Genomic DNA, 22,803 nt, shown 5'->3' on the forward strand with positions numbered 1-22,803 from the left:
GGGAACCCCCCCATCTCACCCACACTCCCAGTCCTCTGCATGCTTTCTGTTTGGGGCTCTTAATCTAGCAAATCAGGGTTCAAGATTCACCTCCCTGTCACCGTTCCAACAGCACTGTCCTAGTCACGGGGGTCCACTTTACCACAAGATACCCCCATCTCCCCCGTCTCCCCCCAGACCGAGGCGTGCTCCCTCAAGAAATTGGGGTTCAGAGTCTGAAACCATCTTTTCTCCCTCAGATCTACCCAGGCCACATCGGAGTAAGAGAAATGATGCTCCCTTGCCAAATGTCTCCCTTCAGATCCTGGGCATATGTGGAGGTTCACTCGAGAAAGAAACTTCTAGAATCTGGGGTGAGAGGCAGTGTAAGCGAAGGGCGTCTCGGACAAGCACTGTGCTCCCGGTTAAGGGGACCCTAATCAGTCTCGCCTTATGAGCCATTACTTAGCTTCCCCAAATGCACCCAGAGTGGCAAAACACCCCCAAATAAGGACACCCCCAAACTTTCGTCTCCTTTCCTGGGCCCTCACCTTGACACCTCCCCCTGGAAAAAGCTTCCTGGCCAGCAACACGTATGCAGAAACATTCCTCTCCTCGAAGTAAGTCTGCACAACATTCAGTATAAAACTTTGCTCCCCGTCAAGGACCTGCAAGCACACAAGGCCTTCAAACTGGCTCCCAGCTCCCTAATATGGTCTACCTCAAGCTAATAAAAGCCCAAAATTGAATTTCCTGCCCCCCAAAACATAGCCTGAGCCCTGACGTTTCTCTGGCACCCCAAAATAGACTGCATCCCCAAATCGGGAGGATTCCTCTACTGGAACTCAGACGGTCCCCACGCACCAATGACTATGCACCCCCCCCAAACAAAGCGCTCATCCACCTCCAAAGAACACCTAGCAGGTTCTCCTGATAGTCCAAAATGACCATCTCCAAAGTGTGGGTGCCCGGATCCCCAGAACTAACATAGCTTCAAAGTCAGCTCCATGCCTCAAACTTACTACTGGCCCTCAAGCCCGAACGCAGGCCCCCTGGTGCCCAAACCAATCAAACTAATTCAACATCCCATAAGAAACATGCACCCCGCAATTGACAAATTAACCAGATGACACAAAAGCAGCTCCATCCTGATACCAAAGGGAGCCCCTAGTCAAACTCCCACCTCCAACTGGGCAGAGACCAAGGTAATGGCCATTTGCAAAAGCCACCTCACCATCCGGAATCCTGAGTGGTCCCCCATTCCCAGTTTCTCAACAGCTCTTTCCTGCACCCAAATAAAGACACCCTCAAATCTGAAGGGGAGGGCCCCAGGCCAGGTTAGGCAGCTCCATGGATAATGGGCAGTCATCACTGGGTAACTGGAGACTCTTCTGAGCCCAAACGCAAGCCCTGCTTTGCAGCCAGACTCCGCTCTGACCCCCCCCCCCCCTTCTCCAAATGAACCTTGCTCCGCCAACAAAACCTTGTCTCCGCAAAGAAAATATGAGGCTGTGACCCGGGCCTATCTCCCAGATCAGGGACTCAAACTGGGCTTAGCGGCCCCTCCTGCCCTGGCTCCCTTCTTTTACCCTGAGACCCTCCCTCTGTCTGTTCACCGCATCCAACTTTCATATGAATGTTCCCTAAAAAGTCACCCCTAAAGACAGATAACAGTATCCAGCTCAGTAAGAAAAGAAGCTCCCAGCGCTCAGACCCTGCTCCTTGTCCCACTCGCGGATTTCTCACCCCAGGTAGGAACCACAGCCGCAGAGGAAAGTCCCCTCTGTCGCCTAACTCGCCCTCCCTCCGCCCAACCTTACTCCCTTGGACAAAATAAACCAGCGCAAAGTGGGGGGAGAACGAAGGTTACGGCCACCCAGACCTAACCGATCCTGTGGACCCCCCAGCCGGTGGAGACGACGGGGCGAGGCGAGGCTGGTGCTCGTCCGCCCCCTCGTGGAAGGAGCCAAACATTGCCGAGCTTTGCCTACTTGCCGCGCTGGACCCCGGCGTCCCGCCAGCCTCCAAGCGTAGCCGACGGGCGGGTGCCCGAGGCCCTAGTGAGCTGGGACTGGGGGAGGGCGAGCGGGCTTTGGGCGGGAGTCTGTCTCTCCGGATCCCTAAAAGGAGTAAGAAGAGAGTGGGGAGCGAAAGTCCGGACCCTAGGGCTCCTGAACGTCTCTCGGCCCCCACCCGGGGCTTTCCCCACCTCCTCGAGGGGAAGCAGCTGGCGGAGCCGTCCGGTCGCAGGACAATGGAAGGAAACGAACTAGAAATCATATCCGCCCCCTCCCTACCGAGCGCGGTCAGAGCCCCCCTTTTTGCAGGCCCTGCCAGAGGAGGCTGTCATTCCACCACACCCTCCGGCTGTCCGAGAGCCCGCAGGAGCCCCCCATCAGCTCCCCAAACCTGGTGCCTCTTAGGGCTCCCCTTTATCTCCGTAATACCGTACATTGGAAGGGGGGGTTGTGTAGTATTCACTCTCCTGTTAAAAGGCTCCTTGCTAAAGGCAACACGTCAGTTTTCGCTGTCCCGCCCGGGCCCCCCGACGACCCAGGTTATGCACACTTCCAATCTCAATATCCCCAACCTCCTCCCCAACTCCAATGTCCCATCCTCAGTTCCACCTTCAGGCCCAAGACCCCTTACGTTACGACCACCCAGCGTTTCTGAGGTCCCGCCCTGGAGCCGGGGACCCCGCCCCGGGTTCACCATCTGGAGAGCGAGGGAGGAAGGAAGGATACAGACCCAGGCGTTCACCCCACCTCCACCCCCGCCCCCGACATCCCGGCCAGATAAAGGAGCCGAAGCCAAGAGGGAGAGAGACCCCGCCCCCCTTGAGAAGAGAAGCCGAAGCCCCTGCAGGACGGGGGTAAGAACCTGAGACTGTGGGAGCCAGACGCCTAGGTCCCCTAAGAGGGTTGGGGCTTGTTGATGGAAAGAAGACTGAGGCCCAGAAACTGGGCTAAACTAGGGATCCGGGACTGGAGAGTGGAAGTTTGTGTTTCGGGGAAGGGAGCTTCGATTGGGATTTGGAGAGGTGTGGACCGCAGGTCGTCTGGGGTCTCCAAGCAGGATCGGACACCTGAGACCAGGCGCGCAGTGAGGCTGAGGGGAAATGGGGATGCCGGAAGGGCACTGGGAGTCTAACTAAGGACCCTGCGGGCCGGATTCCCCACGCTTGCCATCGACGCCGCGGTGTGGGAACCTTCAACTCGCTCCAAGCGCTGTGGCATCTAGAGGAGGAAAGCGAGCGATGCTGTGGTTGAAGGCAGAGAGAACAAGACGAATTAAATGAGGCTGCGAGAGCCGGGGCCGGGGGCTTGGCTCTAGCTGCCCCTCAGGAGGAGGAGGCAAACCGCGGAAGGGAAGGCGTCTTAGGACGGCCTGGATCCCTGAGCCCTTGCCTCGGCACCCGCAGGCCTACGTCGCGATGGGTTCCACCGCTACCCCGGAGGGAGCGCTGGGCTACGTCCGCGAGTTCACTCGCCACTCCTCCGACGTGCTCGGCAACCTGAATGAGCTGCGCCTGCGCGGGATCCTCACTGACGTCACGCTACTGGTTGGCGGGCAACCCCTGCGAGCGCACAAGGCGGTTCTTATTGCCTGCAGGTTCGAGGCGTGGCTGGGTTGGGCCCAAATGGGAAGGGGGCGGAGCCATGAGGACTTGGCGAGGGAACCCGAAGCCAAGCCTTCCAGAAGCAGGAGGCGGGGCGTCTAGGGCTTGGGGGCGGGGCTCTCTGTAGGGGCGGGTTTCTACTGGTGCGCTGGTCTCCCTCGGTTCCCCAGCCCCTAATGTGACCCATCTGCCCTCTCTCCAGTGGCTTCTTCTATTCAATTTTCCGAGGCCGTGCAGGAGTGGGGGTAGACATGCTCTCCCTGCCTGGGGGTCCGGAAGCTGGAGGCTTCGCTCCTCTTCTGGACTTCATGTACACCTCGCGCCTACGCCTCTCTCCGGCTACGGCGCCAGCGGTCCTGGCAGCTGCCACCTACTTGCAGATGGAACACGTGGTCCAGGCATGCCACCGCTTCATCCAGGCCAGGTGAGGGAGCCCCGCCTTGGCGTTCCCCGTGGATGAAGTGGCAACCTAGGTGTCTAGGGCAGAGGACAAAATTAGGAAACAGGACTAATGTCCATCACTCTTTTCTCAGCTATGAACCTCTGGGCATCTCCCTGCGACCCCTGGAGGCAGAACCCCCCACGCCCCCAACGGCCCCTCCTCCAGGCAGTCCCAGGCGCTCCGAAGGACACCCAGACCCACCTACTGAGTCTCGCAGCTGCAGTCAAGGGCCCCCCAGTCCAGGCAGCCCAGACCCCAAGGCCTGCAACTGGAAAAAGTACAAGTTCATCGTGCTAAACTCTCAGGCCTCCCAAGCAGGGAGCCTAGGCGGGGAGAGAAGTTCTGGTCAACTTTGCTCCCAAGCTCAGCTCCCCAGTGCAGATGAGGCTTCCAGCAGCAGCAGCAGCAGCAGCAGCAGCAGCAGCAGCGGCAGCGAAGAAGGACCCATTCCTGGCCCCCAGAGCAGGTGCAGTGACTGGAAACCCCCAGAACGTGGAGAGGCTGGCCTCGGTGGTTGGGAAGAGGGAGTGAGGGGGTGGCCTTCAGAGACACTGGCTCCCCTTAGGGAGTTGGCCAGGCTTTCTCGGTGGGGGAGGGGACTTTGGGAGCATAGTTGGATATGGCTCATTGTCAGTACTCTCACATCCAGCGGGTGGGCCTTAGGCAACAAGTTCCCCAGGGAAGAACCCCCAACCATATAATCTCTCCTTCCCCCTTTCTCTGGGCCGTGACGTCTGCCTAGGCTCTCTCCCACTGCTGCCACTGGACAGTTCAAATGTGGGGCTCCAGTCAATACCCCCCTTCTCCTCGCACCCCGGGCTCCAGAGACCACTGGGCCACCCTCTGGGCGGGCCCGTCCACTACCAGGTAAGAGCCTCTCCTTCTGCCTCCTTTTTGGCTTTTCGCCTGTGGCTGCTCAAGGCCAGTTTAGGCCAAAAGCCCTCAGGAAGGGCCTATTCCAATTCCTGCAAATTAGAATCCCTAGGGAGCTTTTAAACCTCCCATTGCCCAGGTCACACCCTGTAGATCAGAATGTCCGCAGGCAGGCATCCATATTTTTTTAAAGCTTCCAATGAGCGGCAAAGTTGGGAGCCTCCGGGCCTATTCCCATCCAGGGCTGAGTGGTCAGCCCACGGCTTGGCAATGCCTCTCTGGCAAGCTGTCCTCCAGAGTGGTGCAAGAGAGGAGAAAGAAACAGAAACCTCCACCCGCGAGTAGGGCCTCCACCTACCACGACCACTACCGGGGAGATTCGCCCAGTACTCTGGAATCGGACAGACACGGCGTCAGATCTTGGTTTGTCCGCTTAAAAACCGTGTGACCCCAGGCAAGTCAGCGGAGCCCCAGAAACCTTAACAGGCACCCGAGAAAAAGGAAGCCTGCTCCCGCTTGGTCTGAGGATTCAAGGCGTTGTTGTCATGCCCCACCCTCCTTCCCAGGAAGTGAATTTTTCAGCTGCCAGAACTGTGAGGCTGTGGCTGGGTGCTCATCGGGGCTGGACCCCTTGGCTCCTGGGGATGAGGACAAGCCCTACAAGTGTCAGCTCTGCCGGTCTGCCTTCCGCTATAAGGGCAACTTGGCCAGTCACCGCACTGTGCACACAGGTAGGGGAGGGGCAGGGAGGCGACGGCCCTGGCCTTCGTGCCCCGCAGGTGTCCTCTGGTGGAGTCCCTGACCTCCCTCCCTCCTCGGCTCCAGGGGAAAAGCCCTACCACTGCTCCATCTGCGGAGCCCGCTTCAACCGGCCTGCTAACCTGAAAACGCACAGCCGCATCCATTCGGGAGAGAAGCCCTATAAGTGTGAGACGTGTGGCTCGCGCTTTGTCCAGGTAGGACGCCGGGCTCTGCGCCGGCCGAACGGCAAGGGTACGGGAGGGCGGGGCGGGCCGAACGGGAAGGGTTCCGTCCCTACCGGAGGCGCGGTTGACATCCCCTCCTCTCCCAGGTGGCGCATCTGCGGGCCCACGTGCTGATCCACACGGGGGAAAAGCCCTATCCTTGCCCCACCTGCGGGACTCGCTTCCGCCACCTACAGACCCTCAAGAGCCACGTTCGCATCCACACGGGAGAGAAGCCTTACCACGTGAGTAGCGGACCTGGCCGGGCCCGAAGCCCGGAGTGACCTCCCGTTTACCGTGGGGCGGGGCTCTGGAGAGGAGCGGGCGTGGCCAGAGCTCTTCGAGGTGGGCGGGGTCTTGGAAGAGCCCTGGTGAGTAAAGGGCGGGGCCGGGGGTAGGGATCGCAGGTAGGAAAGTTCGACTCCGGGATGGGGCACTATCCCTCCCGCAGAGGAGCTGAGGGCTAGAAAAGGGGCGGGGCTTATCTCCTCGGCCCTCCCCGGAGGATTTGGGACGCTGTGCGGACCAAATTGCGGTCCTCCTTCGCTCAGCGCCTAAAAGGGGGTGGTGGGTGGAGAGGGACCTGACTCGGCTGTCCTCCCACAGTGCGACCCCTGCAGCCTGCATTTCCGGCACAAGAGTCAACTCCGGCTGCATCTGCGCCAGAAACACGGAGCTGCTACCAACACCAAAGTGCATTACCACATTCTGGGGGGGCCCTAGCTGAGCGCGGCCCAGGCCCCACTCCCTTCCCCGGAGATGGGAAAGCTGTGGCTCAGCCTGGTTCTCTGTCAGGCTTGGGCATGGGGGTGTGCAAGGACCCTGGATGTCAGCGACTGCCACCACCTTCATTTTCTCACTGGGGAGAGCAGGGTGGCAGGTCCCGGCTAGATCTGCCTCTGTTTTGCTGGTCAAAACCTCTTCCCCACAATCAAAATTGCTTCTGAGGAGAGAACAAGCTAGGAGCTGGAGGAGGGGAGCCTTAAGGAAATCAGGCCTCCACCTGCAGCCCCCATCTTAGTTTATCTGTAAATATAATTTATTGAGGCCTTTGGGTGGCACCCGGGGCCTTCATTCTGCTGCATTTCCCAGGTCCCTCTTCCACAAGTGTGATCAAACGTGACCTGAAACACAGAATGTGAGGTCACAGCTCTGCTGGCAGAGATTAGCACTTGGCTGTCTCCTTTGGCTTGAGTATTTTGTATTACCATTGTCCTAACTTTTCTCTTTAGAATTCTTTCTCCTGTTTTCTTGTTGGTTAGTTTAGAATGGAGAAAGGGGTTCTCTGTGTCCTGCCCCTTCAATTCTAGGTCTGGAACCTTCGTTTGTTCTGGGGCAGCTGTGGGAACATGTGGGTTTACGGAATTGGGTCAGGAACCCTCTTTGGTATACTAGATATTGCAGGTTCTCTAGCAGGCTAGCACCCAATATAGATTTTGCTCTGTTCTTCAAGGGTTATAGGAACCTTTATGGTGAGCCTGGAGTCGAGGTAATAAATACCTCCTGGAGGCTGTGGGTATGGGGCCTCTGTCAGTCTTGGATCTGGGGGAGCTGATTGGAGAGGCTCTCTCTTTTGCTTCGGACTGCCCCAGGGGTCCGGTCACCTAGGTTTGGCTCCACTGCATCTGTCTCTCATGACAGAGCCCACCCAGGAGCTTGAGTTGAGCCCATAAGCCTCCACTGAGGCCCCTTCTTAGCACTGAGTTGATCCCTCCATGTGGGAGAAATCTGAAATTTCCTCATCAGAGATGGTGCAACCGTTTCTGAGTCTGCCCAGTCCCTAAGAAGGTTACGACCTAGGGGAGAATTACGAAACCTTTTATCTCAACTCAGCAGTAAAGAATACAACCCATTCTTTACTGCAAAGGCGTCTGGGTGTGAATGTTCCTGGGGGGGTCTACCTGAGATGAACCTCGTCTTCCTTTAGTGGGTTTTTGGATATCTTCTGGCAAGTATCCAGATTCCAGAAATGTCTTTGCCTCTAGAAGTCCCAGGTGCTTGGTAACTTTCTTACCTTAGAACAGCCCGGGTCTGCGACCTGGTTTTCCCGCCACTGCATTCCTGTCTGGAACCAGTGAATGCACTAGAACCTTCCACAGGAAAGAAACGGGGCTGAGTTCCATTCTGGAGTTGCTGTTGTTTGAGATTATAATTAGGATTATGGCTGGGTTTAGAGATGGAGAAGATTTAAAAGACTGATTGACCTTCCGGTCGACCAAGAATCCAGGTAGGATTAAGCGGTTGGTTGACAGGCACCGTCTCTGGTGTAGACCAAATAGGCAGAAAGTTAGGAATGGGTTGATGCTTCACTGTGTGGGAGCACTGTCTGGAATGTTAGATGAGTCTCTGAAGCCTTGATTTACAGGCCTGCTCCTGTTACCCTGGGGCCTGCTGGATTTGGGGGCATAGAGTGGAGGGTAAGAAGCGCTTTGAAATTGTGGGGTGGAGCTTCAAGACAGGTCAGTGCTAGTGACTGTCACTTGGGGACTGGTAAGACAGCTCCTCTTCTCCCTCTTTCCCTCTTACTCCCCGCGGCAGAACTGAAGGAGGGAGGGAAAGCAGAGGAGTGACATGAGAAGGAACCATTGTGGGGTTTTTTAGCAGATTGGATGGGCAGGTGCAGAGTGCCAAGGGGTGGAGATGTTAGATCTTGCAAGATCAGAATCATGGAATAAAGAAGCCTCTTTGTGCTGCCTGCTGTGTCCTGGGTTCTTGCCTGGGCAGATCTGGGGACTGGGAGAAGCTGGAGGGGGGGAAAGGGGGTCTTCCCTCCTGGATACCATCTTGGACTTTGTGCCCATGCCACCAGATGTTTTGAGGGGCCCTTGTTCTCCCCTTGCCTTCCGGCTCATTGTGTAGGAACCAGTGACTTCATGAAGTCTCTCCGGAGCCACCTGCATCCTGCTGCTCTGAAGTCACTTCCTGCCTGAGGTGTGGAGGCGGCAGGGAGAAACCAGGAAGCCACTAATAATACCAAGAGGCTGGGGGATGCATCTGTGCTGGGGAACTTAATGCTTGGGATACCCCCTACCACCACCACCGCCATGGAAAATGGATAGGACTTGAGTCCCGTAAGGACAACAGGAGCTAGAGGTGGCAGTGAGAAGGCTGTGTGGTTAGAGCCAGTGTGCCAACTTTACCCCTCCCCAGCAATGGTGCCTTGGAATCCATCCATGTCTGACACATGCTTCTCTTCCACCCTTTCCCCTGCCCCGTGTTTCTTGCTGCCCAGCTTTGTTCTGCCCTGTGGGCAGAAGAAAAAGGATCACTAATTCTGATAACTTACCTTCCTTTTGGATTTAAATTCCTCGTCTGTGAAACAAGTCCATTAACATGGAAGGAGTAAGTTCCTTCCAACATTTTGTTTGTGATTATGTTTCTCAATCTTTGAAAACCCATGATCTGGATTAGATTTTTTTTTTTCAAGCAAAAAACAAAACAAAGAAGCTAAACTAAAACCTTCCTTCCTCTCCCACTACAGCTTATCCCCTGTGTAAAATGAAACCAGCTACTATTACTTACCTCCTGCTACATGCCAGGCTCTAAACTATGCCTTTTAGCATAGAGTTTTTTGCTTTTGGGGTTTTTTCTTTTGTCTTTTTGCCTTTTCTAGAGCCACTCCCACGGCGTATGGAGGTTCCCAGGCTAGGGGTCGAATTGGAGCTACAGCTGCCAGCCTACACCACAGCCACAGCAATGCCAGATCCTTAACCCACTGAGCGAGGCCAGGGATCAAACCCGCAACCTCATGGTTCCTAGCTGGATTCATGAACCACTGAGCTACGACGGGAACTCCGATAGCATATAGATTTTCTAATTCAACTCCCCTGCCAATCCTAAAAGTAGGTACTATTATTAGCTTCAATTTACAACTAGGGAAACCAGCTGAGAGGTTCAAGATCTTGGTCAAGTTAACAAGTGATCAAGCCCGGACTGAAACTCTGATTTGATTCTAAAGACTGTGCCCTTAGGCACGATCATACAGCCACACCAATTTCCACATCTTTGATGCAGTCCCCACCAGCCAAAGTTCTGACCCCACTCCCCCCTCCCCCCAAAAAAAGAGCATCTGGGGCATGATTATTTTTATTTCCCACATATAAAGATTCAATACGCTTTTGAAAAGTACCCAGCCTCCCTCCTCATCCCAGCCCACTTGTCCGGTATGAACACTTGAGCTCACATTTCAAGGTCAGTGTCCTAAAGATCTTGAAGCCGAGCCCTATAGCGCTGTGTAAGACTGGAGAAATTGGGTGCTGGTGGGGTAGAAGGGGCTTATTGCTCCAGTGGTGGTCACAGCTTGTCTCTTTAGTCTATCCCACCATGAGATCAAAAATTGTGGTCAGGAAGTGCTTGTTACTAGAGTGCAGAGGAAAAGTTTCCAGCCCCACTGAAGAAGGGTGCTTGGTGGGGCTCCAGTGAGCTCAGAGCTGCACTTCCTCTCCCCAGTTATTTTTGGTCTCCGTGACCTGTAGGTTTCCTGTTAGTGGGAACAGGGAACAGGAACGAGTTCCTATTACAGAAATCAGCGCAGGAGTCCAACAGCCCATTCCCTTGCCTCCTTCCTTGGTCTTTGAATCCCTCGGGGATCTAGCCGGCTAGATTCTAGTGGCCTCAGGTGCTTGGCCAGATACTTTGTTTAGTCTTATCTCAGAATCCCTCGGAACCCCCTCCCCCACCCACCCCCGCCCCACCTTTCAACTCCTGGGTCCCTCATTAAGCAGGTACGTTATCTTCTCCTGAAGTAGTTCACCCACCGCCAACCCCCAGGGACTCCTTACGTGCACGTCTCCGTGCTGAAATCTGGTCGAATTAGCCCGCTAGGTAGACAGGAGACCGAAGGAGCCTCCTCGTAGGCTCCTGGGTCACGCGGGGTCCGCTGACTTGGTCCCGGAAAGTCCCCGCCTCACGCATGCGCCGGGCTCGTTGCCCCTGCAAGGAACGGGCTCTAAACCCCGCCCCGCCCCTCTGGCCCCGCCCCTCGCCGAGGAGTTCCGCGTTTTCATTGGTGAGCTGCAGACGGGGATGTCGGCCGGGCTGGCCAGGTGCTGACCCTTCCGATGATAAGATTGATGATCCACCCGGAGGCTGGCGCCCCAGGGGTGGGGCTCAAAGCCAGTGCTGCCCCCGCCCCCGGGCTCCTAGACCGAATGGCCGCCCCTGCCTCCGTCTGTCCCACCCGGGCCCGGACTCTCGACTACCGCCAGCGTAGCCACGCCCCCTGGCGCTGAACGCGGGGGGCCAGCGAGGGCCTGGTCACCCCACCTATATCGCTCCCCCACTAAGGAAAAGGCGCAGGCGCCTCACGCAGCCTCTCTGCATCTTTCAAGCCCTCGTAGGTGCTTTCCTCGCTACCATCCTCTCCGCCCCCGCGCGGTCCGGAGCCGGCCGGCTGGGTGGCCAGGTGGGTGGGCGCAACCTCCTGAGCCCTGCTCCCGAAGGATCTCTTGGTGGCGGCTGCCCTGTTGCCTCCCTGATGGCACATAGGGCTGAGCCCCCCGACGGGGGCTGGGGATGGATGGTGGTGCTCTCAGCGTTCTTCCAGTCGGCGCTGGTGTTCGGGGTGCTCCGCTCCTTCGGCGTCTTCTTTGTGGAGTTTGTGGCGGCGTTTGAGGAGCAGGCGGCGCGAGTCTCCTGGATCGCTTCCATAGGAATCGCGGTGCAGCAGTTCGGGAGTGAGTGCTGCGCCTGGGTCCAGAGTCCTGCGACCCTTGACCCTCGGAAGGGAGGCGGGGGTGGGGGGAGACAGTCAAGGAGATGGGGCGGGTGGTTGCTGGGGAAGGACGCCTGGGCGCTTCCCCCAGAACCTTTCCTCTTCTCCAGGCCCAGTGGGCAGTGCCCTGAGCACGAAGTTCGGACCCAGGCCTGTGGTGATGGCTGGAGGCATCTTGGCTGCATTAGGGATGCTGCTCGCCTCCTTTGCTACCTCTTTGACCCACCTGTACCTGAGTATTGGGCTGCTCTCAGGTGAGACCCTGGGCAAGGGCCGGAGAGTCAAAAGCCTGAGTCTTTGGCCTCTGGACTTTTTACCTTCTTCTGGCTGCTTTGAAAGGCTTAGGGAGAAGCCGAGGGAAAGGTTTGGCTGGCGCCTGGGCCCTGAGGGGCTTCTTAAAGAGAGGTGACTAAAGTGAGAAACCGGTTAGGGAAGATCAGGAAACTCAAAGACGATGAATCCAGAAAGTACAAGCCCAGGGCTAGTGGGACTGGAGTTACTGTGAAGTGGCGGCAGGGACTTTTCATTATCCTATTTACAGATGAGCTTATGCTACTCGCAAATGAAGCACATGCAGCCAGAAACGGGAGAGCCCAGGTCTAACTCCAAAGGTCTGTGGTACTTTGCAAACATTATCTCTAAGCCTCCAGAGTCTCATAAAATATATAAGCCCTGTTTTGCAATGAGACTGAAGGTGGGAGGTGAACTGCACAAGGTCACACAGCTAGAAAGCATGGAGCTAGGACCGTAACTCAGGCCTGTGCCGCATTCAGGCAGTGGTGGGAGGATGACTGGGTGCCCTGAGCTCCCTAAGAGTCCCTCAACCCCCATTTCTTCCTTTTGACAGGATCTGGCTGGGCCTTGACCTTCACTCCAACCCTGGCCTGCCTGTCCCGTTACTTCTCTCGCCGGCGGTCCCTGGCCACCGGGCTGGCGCTGACGGGCGTGGGCCTGTCCTCCTTTGCTTTTGCCCCACTCTTCCAATGGCTGCTCAGCCACTATGCCTGGCGGGGGGCCCTACTGCTGGTGTCTGCCCTCTCCCTCCACTTGGTGGCCTGTGGTGCTCTGCTCCGCCCACTCTCCCTGGCTGAGGACCCTGCTGTGGGTGGCCCCGGGGCCCAGCTCACCTGCCTCCTCCATCACGGCCCCTTCCTCCGTTACACTGTGGCCCTGACCCTGATCAACACGGGCTACTTCATCCCTTATGTGCACCTGGTGGCCCATCTCCGGGACCTGGATTGGGACGCACTTCCTGCTGCCTTCCTACTCTCGGTGGCTGCTATTTCTGACCTTGTGGGGCGAGTGGCTTCTGGGTGTCTAGGGGATGCAGTCCCAGGGCCTGTGGCAAGACTCCTGATGCTCTGGACCACCCTGACGGGGGTGATACTCGCCCTGTTCCCTGTGGCTCAGGCTCCCACAGCCTTGGTGGCTCTGTCTGTGGCCTATGGCTTCACATCAGGGGCTCTGACCCCAGTGGCCTTCTCCGTGCTGCCTGAACTGGTGGGGACCGGAAGGATATACTGTGGCCTGGGACTGGTGCAGATGGTAGAGAGCATCGGGGGGCTGCTGGGGGCCCCTCTGTCAGGTAAGGGGAAGGGGGGCGTCCCGGGGCCATGGCTGCCGTGTCAGCCCATTCAGGGAGGGAATTTACTGTAGGATGTGTGTGCCTATTGCCCCCTGCTGTGCTACAGTGCACAGCCCACGTGGTCAACCAGAACAGCCCTGAAACGGGTCCAAGGAGCAAAGAAACGGGGGCAGTGGAAAGGTGAAGGGAAGCCATGTGGCACACTTGGCCAGGTACCTCCAGCTTGGGCTTTCAGACGACCTGGCCAGACCGAGCATACCGCTGTCTGCCTTCTCTCCTGGCCCACTGGGCCCCAGGCCAGGGGTCTGAGCCATCTGGTTAAAGTTCTCCAGGCTCCAGATGCCAGAACCTTCAGATCCGTAACGTTTATTTTCCTCTTCACCATTAACTGAAGTCCTGGAGGTCCCGTTGTGGCGCCGCGGAAACGAATCTGACCAGGAACCATGAGGTTGCGGGTTCGATCCCTGGCCTCGCTCAGTGGGTTAAGGATCCGGCGTTGCTGTGAGCTGTGGTGTAGGTCGCGGACACAGCTTGGATCCAGCGTTGTTGTGGCTGTGGTGTAGGCCGGCAGCAGTAGCTCCAATTCAACCCCTGGCCTGGGAACTTTCATAGGCCGCGAGTGAGGCCCTAAAAAGCAAAAAACAAACCAAAAAAACCCCTATGAAGTGAAGGCATGGTAGCGAGGGTCCCAGTTATTGGGAAGAAAGGCACAGGCGTGCCTGACTCCATCTGGATCCCCAGGCCCCCACTGGCTGGTGCAGAGATGCTTTCAGAAGGCAGGAAGGCGGCTGAAAATAACTTTTCAGGCCCCTTGGAAAGCCCAGTCCTCAAGTTCACCCAGTTGTATCTTGAGAGTCCTCACTCTTCCAAGATGATCAGCCAGGGATGATTTTCTTCCCTCCTCCCCCAAGTGTGTCTGAGCTCGCGGCCCCGGAAACAGATCACCCATGTGTATTCTTTTTCTCTTGAACCTAGGCTACCTCCGGGATGTGACAGGCAACTACACAGCTTCTTTTGTGGTGGCGGGGGCCTTCCTTCTTGCAGGGAGTGGCGTTCTCATCACTCTGCCCCACTTCTTCTGCTTCTCAGCTCCTACCTCCAAGGCCCAGGACCCTGTAACAGAGGTGCTGCCCAAGGAGGGCCTGGGAGAGGACTGAACGCCAAGACGGGGAGAGTCAGACCCCGAAAGCCAGAGGTTGGCGGCTCCCGGTGTTCGCCTGCCCCACCTTGGCACCCACAGACCACAGTGCCTTAGCATCAAGATCCGCCTCCCGCCAGAGCAGGCTTGGGGCTCCTGGGATGGCTGTGCCCACCCTTTGTATTCCGTGGAGGGTTCTTACCTCTTCTTTGCTCCTGTGACCTGTTCTGAAGGATCAGGAGTTCAGCCTGCTCCAGACAGCTGACCACAGAGTGTGGAAATCAAAGGCCAAGAGACTTACCCTGTTTCACGTGATCTCCTAGTGTTGCCTCCTAAGTTTCTTCCCTGAAGACAGATCTTTGGGGAAGAGGGATGTCCCTTTGAGATTCAACTGATGAAGAAAACTGGATGATCATCAGAACCTCAAAAAGAGCCGGGGCCCACATGCTTGGGTTGGCTGAGGGGAGGTAGCCAGGAGTTCCGGTGACCCCGAGCATTTAAACCCTGGACTCTGCTCTCTCACCACAGTTGTTCCCACTTGCCCACTGACCTCCTCTTTCCCACTCTCCCCTGTAACTTAGAAAAGGAAGAAAGAAAATAGTGAAGAACATGGTGGGGGGTGCTAGTTTGGGAGGGGGAGATAAAGCTAAAAAAGCTGAAGTCCAGGTCTGGGATTTTTTTTTTTTTTTTTTTTTTTTTCTGCTCCTGTGACATGTGGAAGTTCCTGGGCAGGGATAGAACCCGTGCCACAGCAGTGACCAGAGCCTCGGCAGTGGCAACACTGGATCCTTAACCCACTGTGCTGCGAGGGAACTCCACAGGTCTGGGATTCTTATATTTCCCTCAGGCCAGTGGAAGGAGGTTGACATGCAGGAAAAAGTTATCTGGGAAATGAGAATGGGGCAGCTAGCACCCGGGAGCACACCACCCCCTCTCACCCCCCCCAACCAGCTGAAGCTGCGAGGAAGCAAACGATTTCTCAAAGATTTCCTGCTGTAATGGGCAAAGAGAAATGGACTGCCTGAACAAACACCCTTCCTGCCTTCTGGGGCTTAGCGGGATCCTCTTCCTCTGAACCAGTGTTTATGGATATCTTAAGTCGAGCGTTTCCAGCATCCTAGATTGCCTAACAATTGGAGTTTGCAGGAAAAATCATAAAGTCTTTATTGGGGGAGGGGCTCCAACAAGAAAATGGTCAACAAGTGGTGTCCAGCGTGGAGCGAGGGCCTCCTGGGGAGAGCAGGGCCACCTGAGGGGCGGGGAGCAGCTCCCCCCTCTCCGGGGGAGGGGTGGCTGGACGCGAGGCTGGACGGCAGGAGGGCAGCGCTCTGGGCAGCCCCATGTAGACGAAGCTGCCCGAGAGGATGAAAGAGCCGCACACGAGGAAGGAGGCGGTGAAGTCTCCTGTTTCATCCCTTAGGAAGCCTGGAGCGGAGGGGGAAAGGACGTCAGAGGCCTCGGACCGCAGGTGCAGAGGAGGGATGCGAATGGATCTGCTGGCTCAGGCCCTTACCTGACAGGGGAGGGCCCAGAAGCCCCCCGAGGCTCATCAGCATCATCACCAGCCCGGTGGCCTGGACGACACCTCCGATGCCCACCAGCCCCGGGAGCACACCGAACACCAGCGGGGCGTAGCTTCCGGCGCTCAGCCCGTAGGCCCCAGCCACGGCCAACAGGGGGCCTCCCCAGCCCTCCTCGCTCCCCACCACGGGCACCAGTCCCACCGCCAGCAGCCCCAGCCCGGTCAGAGCCCCGAACATCGCCAGCAGACGCGGGAGGGGCACCCAACCCTGGTCCGCCAGCCACCCGCTGAGCAGCCGGGCGCCCGCGTCCCCCACCGCGGCCACCGCCACCACCAGTGCTGCCCCGTATCCGCCCAGACCCCGATCTAAAGCGTGAGGGGCCAAGTGCACGTAGGGGATGAAGTACCCGCCCGCCACCAAGGCCGTGCCTAGAGCAAAAACCAAGAAGACCCGGCGTGTGAAGAGATCTAGGCCGAGGGCTGCCAGAGGGCTTCGGGGTGGGGTCGGGGGGTCGCCTGGGAGCTCCAGGGGTCGCAGCAGGGCGCCGCAGGGGGTGAGGTGGAGGGTAACGGCGCCGAGGAGGAGCAGGGCGCCCCGCCAGCCGAAATGATCCAGGAGGAGCTGCAAGGCGGGCGCCAGGAGCAGCGAGGAGGCCCCGTTGCCCGTGAGGGCCAGCCCCACGGCCAAGACTCGACGGCGGGAGAAGTAACGTGAGAGGGTCCCAAGGGCAGGGGCGAACACCAGGGCCCAGCCGGCGCCTGCGAATGGATAGGACCAGGTGAGGGCAGGAAGCGGGAGCGCCCGCCCCCGCCGTCCCGGCCCCGCTGGTTGCAGGAGGCCCCGCCCCCTTGGCCTCTGGCCCCCAACGAGCTGGGCTCTGCACCATCACCCCTTAAGAACCCGGGTGTCCCTCCCCCCTCACCAGCAAGGACGCCCAGGCCAAGATAGAGGTGCAGCAGACTGCGGGCGAAAGCCGAGAAAACGAAGCCGAGCGAGGTGAGGACGCCTCCAACCATCACAACCGGGCGCGCCCCCCAGCGGGTGCTCAGGGCGCTGCCCACTGGGCCTAGAAGGGGGCGGGGTCAACGGAAGACACGCTCCCGGAGCCTCCAAAGTCGCTCCAACACTTCTCATTGGCTGTTTGCATGGCTTAAACGCCCCCCCGCTGTCTAGCAGCCCCTTCTCTTGCCCTCTAGACCCACTCTTCTTCTAGAACTTAGTTCCACCAATAGATTGTCTGGTAATCCATCAGGTGAGCCCCCCACCACTGCCCTCATGGCCCGCCCACCCCAGTTCCCGCCTCCCTCCTCGGGCCCCCCCCCCCTCACTGGCTGCCTGCTGCACCGCCAAGGCCAGGGCGCTGACCCACGCAGTGTCCTGAGCGCTTCGGTCAAAATGCTCCGCGAGGTCAGGGAGGGCGAGGCCCAGGGAGCGTAACAGCCCGTAGGAGAGCCCATTCACCACGAAGGCTGCGGCCGCCACCACCCAGCCCCAGCCCCCGTCCGGGGGTCCGGCTGGCTTGGGGGTCATCGCCGCCTGGGGGAAGGAGGGGAGATACCTGTGAGGCAAGCCTCCACGTCTGTGCTTCCTCTAGGGACCTGGGCATCCCTGAGGTCCAGCCTCTGGCTGTTTGCCCAGGGTGGGCACGTCACCCTGAGCACAACAGGACCGGGGCGGAGGAGAGGGAGCTAGGCCTAGGGATAGAACTCCCGGGTCCGCGCGAGTACAGGGTGACAGCCGGACCGCCCCCCCCCCAGGCCTGAGACTCCCCCCCCCCCACACACACATGGGTCCCCCTTACCCGACCTCTCCCGGCGGTGCGGGGAGGGGAAGGGCGAGGAATGGCTCGGCCCGGTTTTCTCCCCGCTTTCCGGGCGGGCGGGGCCCCAGAGGGGAGAGAATGCCGAGATGGAGCCCAACTTGCACAGGCTCTCCGGGTAAACAGGGATTGCCACTGGGGGCCTGGGCCACCTGGGGCGTGGGGGGGGGGTTGGGGAGGGTACGGAGGGCGGGGGCGAGCGGAGACAGCCAATCCGCGGAGCCACGGGTGAGGCCAGACACCTAGTCCCACGGGGATTGAATTATCCTCCTACACCGCCCCCCCCCCCAGCCCTGGGGAAGGGTGGGGCGAGGAATGAAAGCCTCCCCAGCCCCGCCCACGCTCACGCACCTGTCGCCGGCTGCGCTCACCGGAGACCCATGGATCAATCGCCAGCCCAAGGTCGGTAGGCAACGCAAGGAAACCGGTGATCCTCCCAAAGCATGAAGGGACCAGTATTTTCGTTCCCTGGGGACGGTGCTGAAGACCCAGGTAAACCTCAGATCACAGACCTCCACCGAGTGCGTGCTGCGGCCTCAACAATATATGCACTCAAGGACGGAGGGGAAAGAAAGGGACTTCCTTGTGATGTGTTAGGGACATGCCATCTTTCATCTTTACAGTCACCCTGTGAAAAGGCTTCTCCCCATTTTACAGATGAACGAGTTGAAGCTTAGGCAGCTTAGGTCACTTGCCCCAAATCACCCAGCTTAAAAAAAAAAAATGGTGGAAATATTTGAGTTTGGGTCTGTCCAACTAGGAACCATACAAGGAGAACAGACGGGGGACTGAAGTAGAATCTGCCACCGCGGAGGGAAATGGCCTGGAGACAGTTTGATGCCAAGCTGACCTGGGAATGGTAGAGCCTTTCCAGGCCCGTGAGTTTGTGATTCTGAGATAGGGGTTACTGGGAATAGAAAGGATCCTAAGAATCAATGAGGATTTAGATTAGAATTTTAAAAACGAAGTAAGAAATCAGAGAATTGTACCCCGTGACGGATTTCTTGAAAAGATTTTTTGAAAGTACTCTTTTTACATTAGAATTGGGGTTACCAGTGATTTACTCCAGCTATTTGAATCAAGAGATGTATTTTTTGGTGTAATTATTAATATCCGAAAATTTGTGGCTTACAGTTTGGAGCATGCATCACCTGGCAGCCACATGGTGGCAGTGTTTCCTAATTGTTGAAAAAGTTCCTGCAAATAAAAGAAACACAGCTTCTGGATCAGTGAAAACTATGAGCCTAACAAGACAACATGACCTTTGCTGGCTCTCCAATGGCTAAAGGAGGGAAAAGCCCACAATCCTCTACTTTGAGTGTAAGGCCGTTCACAAAGGCAACCCAGGCTATCTTTCCATCCCCGCGCCCCCCCCCCTCACCCTTCCACAATCAGCCATTAGCTTCTCACCCTGCTCTGTGAGCAGGCATAACTTTTTCTCCTCAAGTTTTGTATATATCATGCCCCACTGCTTGAAATGACCTGGACGGGGTACTGGATTCCTGCCACATGGACCGTGGAAGAGTGGTCTCAAGGGTTTACCTAGCCTGGGGTACTCTTGCGAAAGACACCTGGGAGGCGGGGCCAGCAGGTCCTCAGCCACCAGGAAGGCAGGGAGCCCACTTCCTGGGATGTCAGGCAAGCTCTCCGCCCCAATCTGAATGAAGTCAGCTGAAACAAATCCCTCCCTCTCGGGGGTGAAATAGAAGAGCAGGGCAGTCAAAGAGGACACTGAGCCCTTGGGATCTGGGAGTCACACACAGTGATCCTGAGCACCTCTCCCAGACACTTATGAACCCAGAGCCTGGCATCATCTCAGAGCCTGGCACCAAGCTGTATTGGTTACAGGAGGGCACATGCATCTTCATGTTCCCTGTAGGCTTAGCCAAAATCACCATCACTGTACACATCCTTTGCTCAGGGAGCTAATACAGCAGTGAGGTTGGGAGGATCAATTCCCAAGCTAGACTTCCCGGGTTTGAAACCCATCTTTTTTTTTTTTTTTTTTTTTGCCATTTCTTGGGCCGCTCCGGCGGCAATATGGAGGTTCCCAGGCTAGGGGTTGAACCAGAGCTGTAGCCGCCAGGCTACACCAGAGCCACAGCAACATGGGATCCGAGCCACGTCTGTGACCTACACCACGGCTCACGGCAACACCAGATCCTTAACCCACTGCACAAGGCCAGGGATCGAACCCTCAACCTCACGGTTCCTAGTCAGATTTGTTAACCACTGCGCCACGATGGGAACTCCTGCAGTGTAGACCTTTTATGGCAGTGAAATTTCTTTGAAATATCTTGTTTTACATTGAAAATTCATATGGAGGAGTTCCCTTGTGGCTCAGCAGGTTAAGGATCTGGTGTTGTCACTGCTGTGGTGCAGGTTCCATCCCTGGCCAGGGAACTTCTGCATGCCATGGGTGTGGCCAAAAAAAAGGGAAAGAAACTGTGGCATTTTGCATCCTGTTTCATAATCATTGGCTTTTTTTTTTTTTTTTTTTTTGGACTTTTTAGGGCCCCACCCACCTCTGGCTTTCGGACTTCTCCCGACACCCCAGCTTCCACGTCAGGGGACCCGGATGGTGGAGGAAGCACCCAGCTAAAGTCTTTGAGCCTGGTCTGTGTGTTTAAATATGCAAATATGTCTTATTCTGGCATTTTCTTCTTCTGGGGCTTTGGCCAACACGTGTATCAAAGTTCTCAGTTGTAAGCTGTGGACACCAACTCTGTCTTATTTAAGGAGAGAAATGATTGGTTACAGGATACTGGGTAGTGCTCAGAATTACTAAGACTACAGAACTAGATTTGGCAATAACACAGACTGCCCTAAGCCTGATGGGGGGCCAAGGCCACTGCTGTTACCGCTGGACACTAGATGTCACAGCAGCGGCCACGCACAGGCTCTTTAGTTCACAGACTCTTCCAATGACTCTTCAGGTTCCCAGGGCTCGGTCCGTCCCCATCCCACAGCTGGCAGTGTCTACACAGAGAGTTCCCCCTTGGGGAAAGAGAATAGGGCCCCCAAACTCTGCCTTACCCGTGTCAGATCCTCATGATGTCTAATTTACATCCTTACAGTGACAGAAAATATCTGACTCCCTGCTGCGACCTCCACCACAGCTGTGGCTGGTGCCCCTTCCAGGGAGAATGAGCACACGCCACCAAGGTTAAGGTGATCAGGAGCAAGACCCTGGACTTGGATTTGGAGACAGAAGTGAATGAAGCAGTCCTTTTGCAGCCACTGGGCCTAGAAACTCCTGCCGCTGCCCCGCAGCTACGTTGCACAGGAACCGCAGTGGGCTGGCTGGACCGTCCCCGACCCCCCTGCTGGCATCTGAAGACACCTGGGGGCGACTGGAAAACCAGAGATTCCTCGGGAGCAGACTGTTCCTGGGACTCTGGTGAGGATTTCTTTGTTTGGTATTATTAATATCATTTGTTCCCTCTGATGGTTGCCAGAAGCTCGTCCTCCCTCCACCCATCCACACAGGAGCAGGAAGACTCGCCTCTGCTCCCTCTGCTCCGTGGGAAGGACAGCGAGAGGGCAGCAGGAGAGAAAAGCCTGTCTCTCCTCCCTGAGCCTGGATGATGGTACCCACATCCTAACTGGTGTCCCCCCCCCCCCCCCGCCACCAGCCCGCCAGCGATTCATTCTCTTCACTGCAACAGAGCGGTTTCTTTTAAAATTCAAATCTGATCTACCCACCAAGGCTCCCCACTGCCCTCGGGACAAACTCAAGACTCCTTAGCCAGGAACACAAGGGCCTTTATCTTTTGAATCAGCCTGAGTATCTTTAGAGCTCTCGCTCTCTCTGGATCTTGAGCTTCAGCCCCCTGAAGGGGTGAATGAGTGAAGCATGATAAGGCACAGCATGGTTACAAGCTGGATGTAGCCTCACACAAATATATTCTAGGAAGATACTGGATGTGCTTCAGGAGCCATTTTCTTTCTTTTCTTTTTTTTTTTTTTTTGGCTGAGCCTGCAGCACACCTGTGCCAGGGATCAAACGAGCCAGAGCAGTGACCTGTGCCACAGAAGTGACAACGCCAAATCCTTAACTACTAGGTCACCAGGGAATGCTACCATTTTCTATTTTTTAAAAACTCTAACTAGAAATATAAGGAAACATCTTAAATTTAATAAAGGCTATTTCTCAGAAAAGCCCTAAAGAGCAAATGATTCTTTAAAAAGCAAGGATAGGAGCTCCCATTGTGGCTCAGCGGTAACAAATCCGACTAGTATCCATGAGGATGCAGGTTCGATCCCTGGACTCGCTCAGTGGGTTAAGGATCCAGCGCTGCCGTGAGCTGCGGTGTCGGTCACAGACACGGCTCAGATCTGGCATGGCTGTGGCTGTGGTGTAGGCTGGTGGCTATAGCTCCAATTCGACCCCCCGCCTGGGGAATCTCCATATGCTGCAGGTGTGGCCCTAAAAAGCAATAAAATAAAATAAAGAAAATCAGATACAGGCCTCAAAGCTGAATGCAGTAATATGGAGTTTCAAAGCAAACACCCCTATGAGTGGCTTGGGCCCACACGAGGTAGAGGGGAGAGATCTAAAGGCGGCCTCAGGAAGGACCCCCAAAAAAGACAAGAAGAAAGCTGCTCTCCTAGAGAATGAAGGAAGAGTCCCATAAACGATAATAACCAAGCCTGCCCGCAAGCAGGATCAGCCCACAAATACACATGTCATTTGAATTTCAGGAAATATCCTGCTGAGTGATTTATTTAAAGCCATCATGCAGGGAACTCTGCTCAGTCAAATGTATATGTAAATGAACCACTTTGTTGCACAACAAACACTGTCAATCAACTACACTCCAATCTAACATAAATTTTTTTTTTTTTTTTAAACATAGTCTCAGCTTAGAAGGACCTCAGGCACCTGGCAGAAGCAAAGACACATCCCCTCTGGGGGAATATACCACTGGACCAGACCTGAAAGAATCTTGAGAGACAAAGTTTCAAAACTAAGAGGATATAAGGTAAAACAAGAATAATACAAAAGAAAGTCACAAAAGAGGACACAAAAGAAACAGAGCCCCAGGGGTGAGTCAGCAGAAAGAGCCAACGGTGAGCCAGTTTATGTTTAGACCTTGGAATTATTGGAAACATATGAAATAAATATATCTAATATGTTTAAATAA

At 56.2% G+C, this 22,803-nt stretch overlaps 3 protein-coding genes and 2 long non-coding RNA genes across 17 annotated transcripts; 3 read left to right on the forward strand and 2 right to left on the reverse strand.

Moving 5' to 3' along the window:
* Window positions 1-2,801: 2,801 nt before the first annotated feature.
* Window positions 2,802-8,573, forward strand: BCL6B (BCL6B transcription repressor). 2 transcript variants are annotated; one of them, XM_003131927.7, is made up of 9 exons: window positions 2,802-2,851; window positions 3,401-3,591; window positions 3,801-4,022; window positions 4,132-4,506; window positions 4,783-4,907; window positions 5,480-5,644; window positions 5,739-5,869; window positions 5,986-6,123; window positions 6,485-8,573. In XM_003131927.7, the coding sequence occupies exons 2-9, from the start codon at window positions 3,413-3,415 to the stop codon at window positions 6,599-6,601; spliced, it is 1,452 nt and encodes a 483-aa protein (XP_003131975.4). In that variant the 5' UTR covers window positions 2,802-2,851; window positions 3,401-3,412; the 3' UTR covers window positions 6,602-8,573. The 2 variants fall into 2 exon arrangements, with proteins under 2 accessions (XP_003131975.4, XP_084842023.1); XM_084985897.1 differs by having other exon boundaries at window positions 3,836-4,022.
* A 1,375-nt stretch (window positions 8,574-9,948) lies between these two features.
* Window positions 9,949-10,778, reverse strand: LOC146398372 (uncharacterized). Its single transcript, XR_014821775.1, has 2 exons — window positions 10,660-10,778; window positions 9,949-10,358 (listed from the first exon to the last, which is right to left on the reverse strand). It is a non-coding gene; the product is annotated as an uncharacterized LOC146398372 (long non-coding RNA).
* Window positions 10,779-10,895: 117 nt separating this feature from the next.
* On the forward strand, window positions 10,896-14,974 carry SLC16A13 (solute carrier family 16 member 13). The gene is made up of 4 exons (XM_003131926.5): window positions 10,896-11,553; window positions 11,702-11,845; window positions 12,439-13,176; window positions 14,152-14,974. The coding sequence occupies exons 1-4, from the start codon at window positions 11,355-11,357 to the stop codon at window positions 14,331-14,333; spliced, it is 1,263 nt and encodes a 420-aa protein (XP_003131974.1). The 5' UTR covers window positions 10,896-11,354; the 3' UTR covers window positions 14,334-14,974.
* Window positions 14,975-15,453: 479 nt separating this feature from the next.
* Window positions 15,454-18,853, reverse strand: SLC16A11 (solute carrier family 16 member 11). 10 transcript variants are annotated; one of them, XM_084985912.1, is made up of 6 exons: window positions 18,789-18,853; window positions 18,008-18,136; window positions 17,166-17,373; window positions 16,760-16,903; window positions 15,828-16,595; window positions 15,454-15,739 (listed from the first exon to the last, which is right to left on the reverse strand). In XM_084985912.1, exons 1-6 carry the CDS (start codon window positions 18,798-18,800, stop codon window positions 15,510-15,512), a joined length of 1,491 nt encoding a protein of 496 aa, XP_084842038.1. In that variant the 5' UTR covers window positions 18,801-18,853; the 3' UTR covers window positions 15,454-15,509. The 10 variants fall into 10 exon arrangements, with proteins under 10 accessions (XP_084842038.1, XP_084842040.1, XP_020923461.1 ...); XM_084985914.1 differs by lacking the exon at window positions 18,789-18,853 and having other exon boundaries at window positions 17,207-17,373; window positions 18,008-18,147; XM_021067802.2 differs by lacking the exons at window positions 18,008-18,136; window positions 18,789-18,853 and adding an exon at window positions 17,644-17,776 and having other exon boundaries at window positions 17,207-17,373.
* On the forward strand, window positions 17,037-22,803 carry LOC102159513 (uncharacterized). Of its 3 annotated transcripts, XR_014821782.1 has the most exons (6): window positions 17,037-17,089; window positions 17,948-18,148; window positions 18,791-18,976; window positions 20,170-20,272; window positions 20,734-21,056; window positions 22,516-22,803. It is a non-coding gene; the product is annotated as an uncharacterized LOC102159513 (long non-coding RNA). The 3 variants fall into 3 exon arrangements; XR_014821783.1 differs by lacking the exons at window positions 17,037-17,089; window positions 17,948-18,148 and adding an exon at window positions 18,417-18,534; XR_014821784.1 differs by lacking the exons at window positions 17,037-17,089; window positions 18,791-18,976 and having other exon boundaries at window positions 18,035-18,148.

The sequence above is a fragment of the Sus scrofa genome, chromosome 12 (genome assembly GCF_054392235.1).
Source record: "Sus scrofa isolate SSC_HxYL_T2T_F1_AM1 chromosome 12, Sscrofa_HxYL_maternal_Yorkshire_Landrace_v2.0, whole genome shotgun sequence".
In the NCBI taxonomy this organism is placed as follows: Eukaryota; Metazoa; Chordata; class Mammalia; order Artiodactyla; family Suidae; genus Sus; species Sus scrofa.

Coding starts and splice junctions, on each gene's coding strand:
- SLC16A13 (XM_003131926.5), top strand. CDS start 11,355: ATGGCACATAGGGCTGAGCCCCCCGACGGGGGCTGGGGATGGATGGTG. Junction 11,554..11,701: donor CGCGGTGCAGCAGTTCGGGA/GTGAGTGCTGCG, acceptor CCTCTTCTCCAG/GCCCAGTGGGCAGTGCCCTG. Junction 13,177..14,151: donor GCTGGGGGCCCCTCTGTCAG/GTAAGGGGAAGG, acceptor TCTTGAACCTAG/GCTACCTCCGGGATGTGACA.
- BCL6B (XM_003131927.7), top strand. CDS start 3,413: ATGGGTTCCACCGCTACCCCGGAGGGAGCGCTGGGCTACGTCCGCGAG. Junction 4,507..4,782: donor ATTCCTGGCCCCCAGAGCAG/GTGCAGTGACTG, acceptor ACGTCTGCCTAG/GCTCTCTCCCACTGCTGCCA. Junction 4,908..5,479: donor GCGGGCCCGTCCACTACCAG/GTAAGAGCCTCT, acceptor CCTCCTTCCCAG/GAAGTGAATTTTTCAGCTGC.
- SLC16A11 (XM_084985912.1), bottom strand. Junction 17,374..18,007: donor GTGAGCGCAGCCGGCGACAG/GTGCGTGAGCGT, acceptor TCCTTCCCCCAG/GCGGCGATGACCCCCAAGCC. Junction 16,904..17,165: donor GGCGGTGCAGCAGGCAGCCA/GTGAGGGGGGGG, acceptor GCCCCCTTCTAG/GCCCAGTGGGCAGCGCCCTG.